Genomic DNA, 16,371 nt, shown 5'->3' on the forward strand with positions numbered 1-16,371 from the left:
TGCCACAAGAAGATGTCTTGTCCTACATGCCATCTTCCCCCAAGCACATTGGCCAACTTTGCAATTGCTTATTTAAGGTTTCTTATAAATGACTTTGATCCTGAATGTGACAAGTGAATTCCATCACTTCTCGACAGATCTTGTGAACTGATTAGTGTGGTGCAGTACCCAGCCCCCTACTTCTCTTACTTGTTGGTCAACTTCCTAGCCCTTTTCACTTCTCTGACATTATTTGCTCCTTGCTGGACTGGTCTTGGAAATATATTGCAGCCAGTTCTGCCTGGACCATCAACAAATTCTATTTTTTGAGGTACAACAATAGGCTGTATGTCACATCATTCCCACTCCATGTAATACAATTATGCTTGGCTTATATAATGACTCAGAATATTCTGCTAAAGCTGCCAGCAGGTGCCTCCACTGCATTCCTCTCCTTCCCAGACATTGAACCTACATTACTTTCTCTTTGAAACCCAAGTTCTGCCCAGATTCACCCATTTCTGTGGCCACATGGTACACAAAAGAATTCCCCAGAATCCACACCTCTGTCAGCTGCTTTATGATACCTGAAAAAGAGAAAGCAGATTAGTCATCATGATCTGACATATCTTCTGTAAGCTCACAATCTCCAACCTCAGTATAATACCTCAATTTCTGATGGCCTTTTGCATGGGCATGTAATACATCTCCTACTCTGAAGGAAAGAGCTGTTAACTTGCTAATGTCAAGACCCAGACTTGCTATGGCTTTTTCAGGGCTGCCCTGAATTGGTAACAAGATAAGAAAGCACTATTTCTGTGACACATGAATGGTGCATCACCGAATCACCTGGTGTTTCTTAAACCATCTAATTATATCTCACCCTCTATCCTTTGGGGAGTGAGGCTTTTGCCATAGTCCATTTCCTAGCTGGTTCATGTTACTCTTCCTCACATGATCCCATATCCTGTCAGCCTCTAGCCTAATATCACTGAGCTCTAAAACCTATAGAGGGGTGTCACTCTTACTGCACCACACTTTCTCAGATTTCCAGGAAGCACCACAAAATGCTATTAAATGTGCTGTCCAAAACAGCCACAGTTCATACTACAAACTACATACCTGTAACACCCTGAATCAGCCCTTGTTTCTGTAAAATGTACACCTTATACTATACGTGTGTGGTTACATGCAATGCTTTCTCTGTCATGCCTCATATCAATTTTTTATCATTTCCCAAAGGTGCTGTGGAATCCTGTAAGGCTTCAGGTCTGCTTCTGGCACAAATTGCCTGCACCTGTCCCACTGAAAATGAGAAATGGAGTCAGCAACAGCATTCTTCCTCATATAATGTGGTGTGCTCTGAATGTTATGTTGTGCTGCTTGCATTTCAGTACAAACTAACCCCCAACTTTCTTTTTTTTTTTTTTTTTGGCTTTTTAAGCATTTGTTCAACTGCAACAATTATTTTAACCTCCACGTAAATGCAGTTTCCTGTATTCGTATATTATACTTTTGCCTTTATGTATTTGTACAGTTTTCTATATTCATGTATTTTATATTTTAATGCCATGCAGATGTAGAATTTTGATTGTGTTAATACATAACCCAGATTGAGCCTGCCATTGGCCATTTGTAATCAGTGTTCTACCCAGGTAAACAGATATAAACAAAATACAATCAAATAAATAAAAATACTAAAACTTCTTTACTTGCCCTGTACTGCTCATCCCCCCACATGCTTACATGGTTAGCTGACTACTTTTACTATCACAGCTAGATAAATGCCAGACTGTACTAGCTACCATTCCTTAAATCAGAACTCTGTAATCCATTTCCCACACAAATACATCCCAAAAACTAATGCCACCTGTTGTACCTGTAAATTGTTAAATCAGTAACTCTACATGACAAATGGAATAGTAATTCATGTTATCTTGTGCTTAATGTAACACTACTGAGGTGCCATTAATATATGATCTACTGTACTTACCATCTGAGACTTGTTAACTCTTCTTAGCTGCTGCAGAACACTGAACCACACCAACTGTATTGGAAAGTGAAGCAACATTCCCTTTGTCACCACTCCAACACTGACCTTGTCACCACTCCATTTCACCACTTGAACTGCCTTATTCCCAACCACTTGGGCTTAAAGTCAGTTAAGGAATTCATTGTGAAACTCTGTGCAAAGAGTAATACTGGAGTATTGGGATAACAGTATTCAATTTAACCTTTCAAAGTACTGATGCAAACCCTAAGTTAGACTTGTTGCTACTCTTTCAGTGCATTACTATTAATTATGTTGCCACTGAGTAAACACCAGATGTACCATACCCATGTATGTGGTGTCCTCTCCCACTTGGAAACAGGATAGTCCCAAACCTGTTACATCTTTCTCACTCTGGAGCATCACATTTATTTTAAATTAATTTATCTTCTCAGCATGTATAGGCCCAGCAAAGTAATTTCTTTTCAGGATGTAGATCTAGCCCCAAGAGTAAATACGTCTGTACCTGCCAAACAGGTCTCATTTAATTGCAGCTTATGGCTATGCTTAAATCCTGCCAATCCTTTATCTTGTTAGCCAGTTTATCCCATTACCTGATGTTAATGCCCACCTACTAAAGCTGAGTGGCATAATGTAAAGCCCCTGTATCGCCTTTCTGCATGCAACCCAATAAAACAAGCAAATAATACTTGAGATGCACTTCAGCATTTCATCTTGTTTCAGCCAAAAAGCCTTCACCTCACTGACCACTGTTGGGCTTCATCCCTATATCTACAGCAGTTATCCCACCAAACTATACTGCAAGAACTCCTTACTGCCTTATCAAGTTTCCTTAATACTCCTTTCTTGCAATGCTGTACATGCATACCCCACTGGCTGTACAGTAGCAAGGGCAACCTTAATTCTGCCCACCTCACACCCACGACCCAACAGAATGTTTTTGTACATTCACCCCCCCCCACACCCCCTGCAAATTAAATAAACTACTCCAGGATCGCACTACATTGAGGAAAATGGAAGTTATGCCCATGGCAGACCCACAACTGCATGAACTTGCCGGTGGAGAATGCACGTACAGTATCAACCACTTTCTCTACCCTTGTTTAGGTCTGCTGAAATATCATGAATCTGGCTGTCACCAGCCATAACAATACCTTCAGAGGCAATAAAACTGTTACTGAAACATTCTCAATATCTGTGATCCCACCATGAAAATAAGGACTTGGGAAATAAGCTCTAGCAGTTTTAATTCATACTGCTACCCTGCAGTTTTTAAGTTAACTATTCAAACTATAAGCAAAAAATAATTTTAATTTTGTATTCCTTTCTGAAAGTCTGTATGGTATATTGCACTACTGTAAACGTCTCCCTTCAGAAGTATAAAATGTATCCTTAGTTTGTTACAGCTTGCTAAAAAACAGTCATGATTATTATTATTATTATTATTATTATTATTATTATTATTATTATTATTACTACTACTTCAGTTACTATTCCAAAGGAGAGCTTGGTCTTCATTCACCAACTTGCAAAATTTGACCAATCTAAGTATAACTATGCTTCCCTGCTACTCTGAAATGTCATTTTATGTGCTTAAACTACTGTTGTATGGTGTCAGCTTTATTTATTCACCCAGTTGCTAACAAAGAGGGTGGGCAGGTTATCAGAAGTATATATACCTGACCCATGCTCCCTGAAGAGCTCCAAATAAATACATGACCCATGCTCCCTGAAGAGCTGCAAATAAATACCTGACCCATGCTCCCTGAAGAGCTCCAAATAAATACCTGACCCATGCTCCCTGAAGAGCTCCAAATAAGTACCTGTAGAAAAATACACAAGTGATGCAAAACAGTTGACAATTTATCTTAACATACTTTTGAAGTAGCATTTCCTATACAGTATGCTACACAATATACCCAGTAGGTCTCAACTTTTGCAACAACATTGGGTTATACAGCAAAGTAGATCCCAAGTGAATGCTAGATTGATCCTCCCATTTTTGTTTTGTTTATGTTTTGCTGTCCTGCCTATAAGTCTGGCTTTCTCGTGTTTCTCTGATGGCCATAGTTGGTCCATAATGTGAGATTTTATACTTTCTTACCTCTTATTGCTCAGACAATACACACTGATGCAGTAACTGTGGTTCTATTAACTTTGAAGTGCATTAGATTAACACATCTAAATTCTCCTGTTTTTGGCTTTTTTCTTTATCCGGAAGTTTTGAACAAAGAAATTGAGAGCTATGCTGCAACTTTCTACCTCAAGGCAGAGGCCCTTCATTCTATCAGATTAGAGATTTTTTCCTTAAATTATAGAGATATACACCTACCAAATGTCTTATACGTCTGGAGTACCATATGCATCTACTTGACTAAGCTTTATTGTTCTGCATTGCTGAAATCTTCCCACAAACTGATGTGAATATCCAAAAGCAAACACTTGTATATTAGTGGGTTTGCCGATTTTTAAAGGACAACTATGGGGAAAAAAATAAAAAAGATATAATTTTTAACTTTTCCTTAAGTCTGACTCATTGCAAACCTGTTTGTATCAGATAGAAGTAGTCACTATTAATTTTATTCAGTTTGTAACACTGACCTGCCTCCTGGGGGCAGACATCCTGATGAGAGTTTATTTTCATCTAAAGAAAAATCTTCCCCTGGTCCCCATGATACACTGTGAGTCCACTGTTTCTGAGAATACAAAGCCCATAGCTGGACTGTCACGTGAGAGTTCCATTCACTTAGAATGGAAAAACAGAGAACAGCAGCTAATTCTGACAGGCCTCAGTAAGAGTATCATTTACTGTCACACACTACCTTTTACAAATGTGTTTCCTGCTGATGTTACATATTCTGTGAAAAAAAAACTTCCAGAACTGCCAGTTCATTGTTGAAATAGACATTCAACTTTGATCTGCTTCAGTTTTTTTTCTCAAGTTACTCCTCCCATATCCCCACCCTCAGCTAGAAGAGTTTCACATGTCCTGCACTGCTAGATTCAGCTAATTTGAATGACAATACACATCAGAGTTGCTTGCAGTCAGCCAGGTGTGCCTCTGAAACCGTTCCGTCATCTGAATAGCAGCTTTACAGCTAGTCATGGTACAAATATGCTTTTAGCAATCCTTAATGTAAAGTTGTCTCTGTATTCCTCTAAACATGGCAGTAACATACACAGATAGCAATTAATCTGGGTTTCTGACAGATTTAGCTATGACTGCAAATTCATACTCTAATCATAATGAATAGTCATATTTGCCTTACACAGAATTGCACTCATCTGCATTTTTTCCATTAGGCATGCCAGTGATGTGTCCTTCTATTTGTAGTTACTACTGCTTTTGTGTGCACATATTCATTGCTGGTATGGTTTTGAAGCAACTTCATATATTCTTTATTTCATGCTATGCACTGCCTGCTCTCTCTGTTCCAAAGTGTGCATACAGTTCTTGCTCACTCTCAAAGTTATTTTCTTATGCAGGCTGCCACAACATGCATTTCTGTTCATCACTGTACAAAATTTAACACTTTTCCCCAAGAAGCTAGATAAACCTGACTACTTCTAACAGTATGTTTTACACAGCAGTCATTTTTTCTGTAATCGTGACTGTTGCAATTCAGTTATCATATGAATTTAGTTCTTACAGCAGGGATGAAGCATGAGAGGACCCTTTTCCCAGGAACATCAACAAAGCAAATGAGCTGACAAAACTTTGTAGGATTATACACAAACACCAACTCATATGTATCACAGGGATGGGATATGGCTTCAGAAATAAACGTGCAAAAGAGCAAACTTTGGGTTTTAAATAGCTGAGTTGAAACATCAAAGAACTTGCAAGCTAGCAAATGTACAAACAGGCCATGGCAACAGCAATGCATGAAAACAAAGATAATAAGACATTCTCTAAAGTTAAAATCCAGAGCAATTATGCAGATAAGACACCTTTCTTAGCATCTGTAAGTGCATAACTTGTGAAGTCTTTTCAGGCTTGTTGGCTGTTGGTGAAGCACCCTCCAAGAGGAAAAAACGCTGAGAGAAGAAGGGAGCCACTTTTGAGATTTTAAGTATTTTTTCTCTGTTTATTTGCTAAGTTTTTCTGCATAGCTGCCTAGCTTGAGCATTTTCTGGCTTGTTAAACTTGATTTCTGTATTAGTAGCTGTATTTAGAGCACAACCAAAAGCTGTTTGCTGAATTTCCTGTTTGCACTTAATTTTAAATCATTTTTTTCTTAAAACTTGCATATTTTCTGTCCTTGACCTAGCACTCTTGTGTGGGGTCATTTACTGCACTGTTATAACTTGATATTACTTGTGAACCTCTGCTATCTCTGTAAAAACAAAACAAAAAAAAAATCTTGCTTTTTCCCACTTTTCTGAGAGTTAAAAGTTCAGTTACAGGCTTGCTGTTCCTGAACTGTTTGAAAGTTTCTGTGAGGCCATTTTTGCTTGGGCTGAAGGAGGGTCTCTCTGTTGATCAGTGGCAGTGAATAACATTGAGCAGCTTCCCTGCCCCCCGTAGAGGTGGCTACTGACTTGAAACTGTAGTTTTATTGGCCACTAGGGGTCATTTCCAAAACTCCTTCATCTTCCTCTCTTAAAACCTAGTTGCCTCGTGGTTTGGGCGTCTTTTCAGGCTTGTTGGCTGTTGGTGAAGCACCCTCCAAGAGGAAAAAACGCTGAGTGAAGAAGGGAACCACTTTTGAGATTTTAAGTATTTTTTTTCTGTTTATTTGCTAAGTTTTTCTGCATAGCTGCCTAGCTTGAGCATTTTCTGGCTTGTTAAACTTGATTTCTGTATTAGTAGCTGTATTTAGAGCACAACCAAAAGCTGTTTGCTGAATTTCCTGTTTGCACTTAATTTTAAATCGTTTTTTTCTTAAAACTTGCATATTTTCTGTCCTTGACCTAGCACTCTTGTGTGGGGTCATTTACTGCACTGTTATAACTTGATATTACTTGTGAACCTCTGCTATCTCTGTAGAAAACAAAACAAAAAAAAAATCTTGCTTTTTTTCCCACTTTTCTGAGAGTTAAAAAAGTTCAGTTACAGGCTTGCTGTTCCTGAACTGTTTGAAAGTTTCTGTGAGGCCACTTTTGCTTGGGCTGAAGGAGGGTCTCTCTGTTGATCAGTGGCAGTGAATAACATTGAGCAGCTTCCCTGCCCCCCGTAGAGGTGGTTACTGACTTGAAACTGTAGTTTTATTGTCCGTTTTGGGTCTATTCCTGCTTCTTTCCAGCCCCTGCTATCAAACACGCTTTAACGTGCTTTAGCGCGATTTAGCGCAGAGTTGCCACTAGAGCAGCATCGGGCAGCGCCGGTTAAACAAGGTTAAACTCTTTCTGGCTCCAGAAAGTCTGTTCTTCAATTTTTCCCTTAGAACTGCTCTGTTAGGAACCTAAACAGTTTACACCTTCACTAAAAAGTGCAGCACTTGTTCCAAATAGCTTTTTCTTCTCAAAAAGCTCAGCACTTGTCTTATAAGCATATCCCTTGTCTTATAAGCATTCTCTTTGCAGGTCAAGCACTCCTATATTATACAAATCTCTCACTAGCAAAACCCCCAGGAGTGCCCACTTCCTGCTAAGCCCACTACTTTTCTGTCTCATACCAACTCATAATTCTTTCTAGCATGTCGAAGGGTCAGATGCTGGTGTCCTCTCCTGCCCAGTTGGTGAATCTGGGAATTCTGAGACAATGTTACAATTGCCTCATGTACACGGACAACCCTCTCCTCCTCCCATGTAACACTAACACTTGTGAGAGATGCAGCTATTTAGCCAGACTGGAGGCTGAGCTCTCTCAACTCAGGACTGGCAAGACCAGGCAGGAGGTGAAGGCAACTACACACACCACAATACCAGTCTCACGTAACTCAACCACACCACTGAATCAAACACATAAACACACTAAGACATACTCGGAGGCTCTGAGTAAAAATTTACCTAAACAGCAGAGGCCTCCAAAGCAGACACCCAAGCAACTGCAAACTCAATACACCACACAAACAACACATAAACAACAAAATCAGTGTGCAAAGCAGTCACTGCCCTTAAGGCCAAATACAACACCAAACATACTTGTCATAGGTGACTCCATAGTCAGACACACTGACGTCCCGCTCACCAGACTGAGTAAGGAGAAGGTCACAGTAAGCTGCCTGTCGGGCGCTAGAATCTGCCACATAACGCAAGCACTCAGGTCTCTCAACAGCAGGTACAAGTACGACTCAGTCATTGTCCACGCTGGTGTCAACGACCTGAGACGTACCTCCTTGGACCACATGAAAAGAGACATTGAGGAGCTCTCTGATTATGTAGCCCAGGCAGGTATGACCCTGACCTTGAGCAGTATCCTACCTTCACCTAGAATGATGCCACAATACAGTGATAAGATGATCAGCTTTAATAATTGGCTTAAATTCTGGTGTCATTCAAAGGGGATCCAATGTCTGTCTGCCTGGGATGACATGCTGGACAAGCCACGCTGCTTCGCAAGGGACGGCTTGCACCTGTCACCCCTAGGCTTCCGGATATTGGCAAAGGCTCTTGCCACCCCCATAGTGCCTTTTTAGGCAAGGCTCAAATTCTAAAGCTACCACCCTAGAACACAAAAAGGAAAAAACTAAGGGTAATGCTGCTCAATGCCAGAAGTCTCAATCTCAAGATGCACGCACTCGAGGCCCTTCTCAGTATGGAGAACATCGATGTCTGTGCTGTGACAGAAACCTGGTTCAAGGCTCCTGAGAGCACCCCAGCACTATCAGGTTTCACCTCATATCATGCGTTCCGGCCCCAAAATCCGGACAACACCAAGAAAGGAGGGGGGGGGTGTCCATATTCATAAAGGACACCCACACCTCAAGGTTGGTGGCAACGCACGATGCATCGGAGACCATCCAGGTGCAATTAACCATAGGCAAGACTGCTCTGCAATTTGTAGCATGTTACAGGCCACCCTCTCAAACTCAAGAACCTCACATGGCCTTCCTGAAAACATTGGAGGGGATAAATGTATCTCCAAACACCATCATACTAGGTGAATTCAACTACCCTAATATAGACTGGGAACACTACTCAAGCCCAAACACTCTAGCCCAAAGGTTCCTGGAGTTCATAAACTCAAATGCCATGGAACAACTAGTCACCATCCCCACAAGAGGAGAAAACATACTTGATCTCATCATCATGAACATGGAATCACAATGTTCAACACCGGAAGTATACCCCTCACTGGTGAGATCAGATCATAAACTAATCTCACTGGAGGTCCTCATCCCGCCCCCACCTGAAATAAAAAAGACCACAGTGAAAAACTTCTCAAAAGCCGACTTCACACTTCTAAAAACTAGTGTGGTCTCCTTTAAGGCCCCTGAGCCAGTGGTAAACATTACTCAAACCGCTGAATCACTTACAAATGCCTTCTACCAGCACCTACAGGACTGCATGGATCAGGCAATCCCAAACAAAACTAAGACTCTTTGTACCAAAGGCAAGCGTCCAGTCTGGTGGACCCCAGCCATAAACAAGCTCTACAACAAAAGGAGGAAGCTACTACAAGATAGAGCAAAATCCTTGAAAGGTAAGACACCTTTGATCATGATAAGTAAAAAACTAAGAGCTCTCATGAAATCATCCAAGGCAAATTTTGAGAGAAAAATCGCCAAGGACTCAAAAGACAATCATAAGGCCTTCTTTAGCTATGTTAGAAACCTAGGAGGAAACTCCCAGATATGCTCAGAATTAGTTCAAAATGATGTGAAGATTACTGAACCTACACACATTGCCAACATACTGGCTGACAGGTTCAGTGCAAACTTCTCCCCTCCCCCAAAAGGAGAGATGTCTATACCAGAGGATTGTAGCCCCAAACATCTCCAACGCCCAGGTGAGAACTGCTCTCTCCAAGGCAAAAAACACAGCATCCATGGGACCGGATGGTGTCTCCGGCTGTGTGCTCCATGAACTCAATGAGGAATTAAACCCGCAGTTAGGACCGCTGTTTAATCTTAGCCTCACCTCAGGATACGTACCCAAGGAGTGGCGCACGGCGACTGTGGTCCCACTTCACAAGGGTGGTGCCTCCACCGACCCTGGAAATTACCATCCCATTAGCTTGACAAGCCTTATCTGCAAAGCCATGGAGAGGATCATAATGGAACTCATAAATAAAGACATAGGGAACTTGCAGACTTTGGATCCAACCCAGTTTGGCTTTGTCAAAGGCAGATCATGCCTTTTAAACTTGGTTGACTTTTTCGAGACAGTCACCAAGGCCATTGATGAGGGAAAGGCAGTCCATACAGCCTACCTCGACCTGGCAAAGGCCTTCACACAATACCCCACTCAGGTATCATCGAAAAACTCATCAGCTTGAATGTAAACCCATACATCACAAGATGGGTTGCAAACTGGCTAAGTGACAGAACCCACAGGGTCAGAGTTGCTGGAGCCATGTCAGACTCAAAGCCTGTCACAAGTGGTGTCCCACAGGGCTCAGTCCTGGGTCCACTCTTGTTCGGCATCTACTTTTCTGAAGTACAAGCAAACACAGGAGGGTTATGGCTGACAAAGTTTGCAGATGACTGCAAACTGGGCGCCATAGTCGAAAACACATCTGACACAGATATCCTTCAGAAGGGCCTCACAGAAACGGATAACTGGTGCCAGAGCCATGGCCTAAAGTTAAACGCCAAGAAATGCATAGTCATACCCTTCGGGAAAAACAAGGTTACCCCTAGCTACCATATAGGTGGCAATCCACTGAGCACAGAAGAAGTCATCAGGGATCTGGGGACCCAGGTTGACAGTAGCCTTTCGTTTGACACTCATGTTTCTAAAGTAGTTAGGAAAACCTTCTACATTGCCCACCTGATCATGAAGGGATTCACATCTAGATCAAGGGAGGTCATCGTCCCCTGTACTCATCACTCATTAGACCTATGATTGAGTACAATGCCCCATTCGAATGTATCTGACCCGACACCTGCAGCAGCTGGAAAGGCCCCAAAAGTTCCTCACCAAAAGGATAAAGGGTCTCAAAAATATGTCTTATGCTGCCCGACTGAAAGAACTCCAGCTCTATTCAGTCTCATACCGCTTGCTCAGAGGTGACCTGTGCCTGACATATAAGGCCATGTCAAACCCAGATTTGATGAATATGCTTCACCTCAAAAAATCTAGATCCCTCAGAACCACAAGGGTGGGAGACTTAAACCTTGACACGGTTATTAATAGAACGTGCTGGAGGGACAGATTTATCACCCAGAGACTCCCTATGCTGTGGAACAAAATCCCAGTACATGTGAGGCAGAGCACCTCGCTGGCCTTGTTCAAGAGGAATCTTGACCAATGGATGGGAGATCGCAGATATACCCCAGGGATTACTTCAGTGTCACTGCTTGACAGAGGCACAGCAAAATAATAGGCATAGTTTTATTCAAACTAAAGGGGTGGCGAAAGCCACATAACTATGGGCTAGGCTTATAAATGCCCTTGGGCAGATAGCCTAGTATGAACCTATGAACCTATGAACCTAATAACAATGACTCTGGCTTTCAGTACAGGAAGAGGCAAGCTGAGCTAACAGGTATCATGCTGAGGAGATGCATTCATTAGCAGACATCACGACTCCTCAGTGAATAACTTCAACTGACTGTTCATCAACAAAAGATGAAGAAAGAGGTGTGATGCATATGCATGGGAACCCAGACAGTGGCTTAGCATATACACAGGAATCTTAACAAGAGCATCAGATGAGGTATGAACAGAGTCAATTAGAAAAAATTTTTTTCAAATCAAAGAAAAAAAATAAATGTCAATAAGTACCTAGTTATCGTGTCACAAAACAGTTACATTTAAGAATAGGAAGGTCATCAGAAAGTAGCTAAAATCAAATGGGCAGCCATATTTGTGCAATTACTATTCCATTATACCATATGACTTTACATTACCGGTCTCTTTACAGATGTACCAGACTGTTTATGAAAATTGTATGTAGTAAGGCACATCACCAAATAGATGGTGGGCATTATGAGTGACACTAACTATTGTTCACACCATACTGTGGTAGTTTACACAACTGTGAACTATACTAAAGTTCGGTCATCAGAACTCCCTTTCTCTCTGCATAAGATCACATAAGAGTATCACAGTGGTTTCCAGGTATAGTTTATAGCACAATGTCAAATATCAGGTATGCACACTTTGTGAGAATTTCTTCTTCCAGACAATGACTACACAGACATACATGCCTTATCCAGAACATGTTAGAAGAAGTGAAGTCACTGCTCTGTATTCAGGCATACTGAACACCTGTCATGCATAACTAAAAACTGATGAAGCACCACTGGAAATCCATTTCTTCTGCAGTACCACTGTAGGTCCATGAATTCATGTGTAACAACTTTGCATCAATGTCTCTAATCACTAGTGACAATTGAGCAAGAACAGTTAGGGAGAAATGATATGACCCTTGGTCATGTATAATTTCTCACTGCACATTTCCAATGTCTTCTACCCTCATTATATATTTTCTAGAAATGTCTTCCTTTTATGATATCACCATGCTTCCTTCCTTTTTATGGTGGAAACAAAGATAGGCATTGAATAGGAATTGTAATGCTTACTCCTGTTCATTTTCATGCACAACCAAAACATAGATTATGGTAAGGTTTGAATGCACTCCATAAAATGTGTATGTTCCTCCTACTGGATGTATACCTGCCATAAAGCTCAACAGCCATAGGTCAATAAGCTACTGGTCGGCCCTTGTGTAGCTGTCCAGCCTGGGTTACCGCTGATAGCTCTGAGCGAAAGTTGGATGCAAAGCCAATGAACCTGCCAAACATGAACTGAGAATTGCTACTCACTGTAGATTCACTGATAGGACGAAGCTGGGTAAAGGATGACATGATGGTAAGGAAGAGGCTGGGTATCCCATGTGTCCAGGAGACAAGAAGGAAGGGCAGTACAGCCAACTCACTTAGCTTGGGACCCAGCATTTACTACTCAGGAGGAGGACAGGCTAGAATTGGTGTGGGAATCCTGGTGAGAGGAAGGCTTCAGAAGGCAGTGAGGGATATCATCAAAACTAGTGGCAGGCACATGGCAATCCAATTCCAGAGTAATGTTAAGCAGTACCCATAATCTCGTCCTGTACCCCACAGCTGGGTTGTGATACTGAGGGATGGAGTACCTTCTAATAACAGTTGCAGAACCTACTTGATAAATCAGAACAGCACAAATTGCTGTTGATAATGGAAGACTTGAATGCACATAATCAGGACAGACAAAAGAAGATATGAGCTCTGCTTGGGTCCACATAGGTGTGGCAACAGGAATAATGTAGAGGCCATTCTAGACTTCTGTCTTAAAAATGACTTGATAGTAGCAGCGTCAAGTTGACATACAAGAGTGGCCAATATGCAACTCAGGTAAACTTCCCCTAGTAAGGAAAGGCTACTAGGGTATAATCAGTGATTTCAAAATCATCCCCAGCAAAACAGTCAGACAACAGCATAAACTACTGGTTGCCACAATCAGCTGCAAGCAGTGGTCAGCGATGACTCTAAGAGAGACCAGGCTGAAGACCTGGAAGTTGACTGGAGAGAAGCTAATACAGTTCAAGAAATTACTCGGGTCTCCAGCACCCCAAGAAGAGGATGAAATCAGTGTAGTTGAAGAAGAATAGCAGCATCTCTAAAGAGCATGTGAGGATTACAGAACTGACATGTAGCATAGCCTTGTAGTAGTCCAGGGAACTCCAGAAAAGAAACACACCATGCAGAAAACAGTGGGAGATGAAAAGACCAATCTGGCCAGGAAGGAATACGGGTTGCCTAACCAAGAAGCTAAGAAAGGCATTGCAATACCAAAGAAAGGGTCTATATAATGAGATCAAAAAGACCGGAGAGTGAACGGCTTAAACTTCGAAAATGCTGTACCTCGAAGTCACTCTTGTGGGGGGATGCACCCCCACACCCCTTGCTAATTATATATACCAACTTTGAGATCACACTATCATGAGGAAAGGACAAATTTTCCGATCTTCACTGTAATGCGATCTCACAATCAACACATTGGTGAATGGCATTTTCAATGTTAAAACCATTCGCTATCCAACCTGTTCAATTTCATGATAGGAACCCCAAAGTAAAGGGCATTGGAGACACTACACCTTCTGCAAACAGGTGCAATAGGTGGTACAAAAGAAACTACATGAAATTCCAAGACCAAGACAGAAAGATAAAAAATACAGTCTAACACCCTTCATAAATGAATGCCAGCAACAACATGCTCACTAGTACCTGGATATCAAAGGCAGATGGAAGGAGTATTTTGAGCACCGTAAGGCTCAGGCACAGGCAATGATATGATACAAACAGGATACCACCCTAGAAGTAAGAATATCACTAAGGACAATGAGTCTCGGGAAGCTGCATGGTTCAGATGAGGTTACAGCAGATATGATAAAGATGCTGGGTGAGATTTATTTATTTATTTATTTACATTTGTTTATTAAGTAGTGCCCAACTGGGCCAGTAGCCTGTAGACCCGGGGAGAAAAGCTCCAGACAAATTAACAATTACAAGAAAGACAGTTAATAAAAAAAAGTAGTTAAAGCATAATACAACAGTACAGTAGTAAAAAAGTTACAGTCCAAAAGTACAATAATCAAAGATGTTATGCAAAAACAAATAGTTCTGCGAACATTATATTGCAATTTACAGCAGTACAAATATGTTTATCAGAAACTCAACTAGCAAACAGCTTGTAGTTGTTTGAGGTGAAGGAGAGTACAGAGTTGAGAAGACATTAGAAGGTGTTACCCTGGTGAAGTACAAGGACAGATCCATTTGCTGGTGAGGTATTTGTTTAGGCTTATTTTAAAAGAAGAGATATTAGTATTTGTTTGGATGAGCTGGGGAAGAGTGTTCCAGACCTTGGCTATTTTATTGGAATAGAGGGAGTCACCATAATAGTTGTGTGATTGGGTAATTTTTACCAGTAATTTGTCAGAGGATCTAAGGAACCTGCGGTTAATGTTGGGTTGGGCCAAGTTTGCGAGGGTAGGGCAGTCGTTGGGGCTGTGTAAGACTTTGTGGGCAATGGTAAGCTGGTTTAGAGTTAACAGCTTGGGAAATTCCAGTCAGTTGAGGTGCTGGAGAGAACAGCAATGATGTGTTTTGTGGGGGTGATAGGCTGCAAACCTAGCTATTCTATTGTAGAAAGATTCTAGATTCTTAAGGCCAGTCTTGTGTAGGTTGTTGAAAATATGTGAACAATAGAGGAGGGTAGATAGTAATAGTAAGTGGGCTCTAGCAATGGCTAGTCTGGCTTGGAGCATGAGGTAAGGTTTGGCCCTGTAGATGGTGCCTAGTTTGGCATGGACTTTTTTGATTGTTATGGAGATGTGTGCATCAAATTTTAGTCTATCAACTGTAACCCCTAGGAGTTTGGTCTGATTAGTTGGGTCAATTTGTTTTCCACTAGAGAAGTAGATAGAGAGGGATAGAGGGCCAAACTTGGGTGATTTGTTAGTGAAAATCATTAACTAAGTCTTATTTGGGTTTTGGATGAGTTAATGCTTGGAGAGGTATGTTTCTATGTCCAGGAAGGATTTTTGCATTTTTTGTTGAAGTTTTTGGGGAGGAGGGGCTGAGGAGATTAGTGAGGAGTCATCAGCTTATTGGATGATAGTTGCATGTTGGGTGGTGGAGTTTAGGTTGTTGGTGAATATGGTAAAAAGGAGGGCCCCAAGTATGGATCGTTGGGGTACTCCAGTATATACAGGCAGAAGAGGAGAGAGATTGCTCTCCCATTTAGTAGCCTGTTGATGGTTTAACAGGTAGCTGTGGAACCAAGTTAGCGACGATGAGTTGACACTGTAGTTTGCAAGTTTATTGAGTAGCAATTGATGAAAAACAGTGTCAAAGGCTTTTGACATAGCTAGAAAAAGTCAATAAAAGATAAAAACTGCTGAGTAAAGCACTCCGGAGGAACAGCAAGCAATACAAAAAGGGAAACAGGAGTGCACCAGTAGCTAAGAGAATCAGCAAACTGCAGCAAGTTTACCATTTATTGTTGAAAATAAAGTAAGCGCTGTCACGTCCTACGACGCTTCATCAGACTTCGACAAAATTCATGTAAAATGCAGCACCTTAAATACATCTTCCTTAATTAGGATTCATCAATTAAAAAAGACAATTTATGTCAATTAAAGTGCAAATTGTAAATCTCAATGTCAACGCTATAGAGACATGAAAAGGAACTATACTATGATTAAATAACATTCTACAAAAATCATTTTAAGAACCTATTTAAATATGTATATATTGATTATATAAAACTTCATGTTTGTTCATGACAAGTAT

The 16,371-nt window shown here is 41.2% G+C and overlaps 1 protein-coding gene across 1 annotated transcript in view; it reads right to left on the minus strand.

Moving 5' to 3' along the window:
* Window positions 1–585: 585 nt before the first annotated feature.
* Window positions 586–16,371, minus strand: part of LOC122810845 (nuclear factor 7, brain-like) — a 211,609-nt gene continuing 195,823 nt past the window's right edge. The window contains exon 4 of the mRNA XM_044082398.1: window positions 586–762. Within this exon, the coding sequence (XP_043938333.1) occupies window positions 586–762 (177 nt within the window). The remainder of the gene's footprint in view (window positions 763–16,371) is intronic.

Source organism: Protopterus annectens, chromosome 9.part0 (genome assembly GCF_019279795.1).
Source record: "Protopterus annectens isolate FY-2018-M chromosome 9.part0, PAN1.0, whole genome shotgun sequence".
Lineage (NCBI taxonomy): Eukaryota > Metazoa > Chordata > Ceratodontiformes > Protopteridae > Protopterus > Protopterus annectens.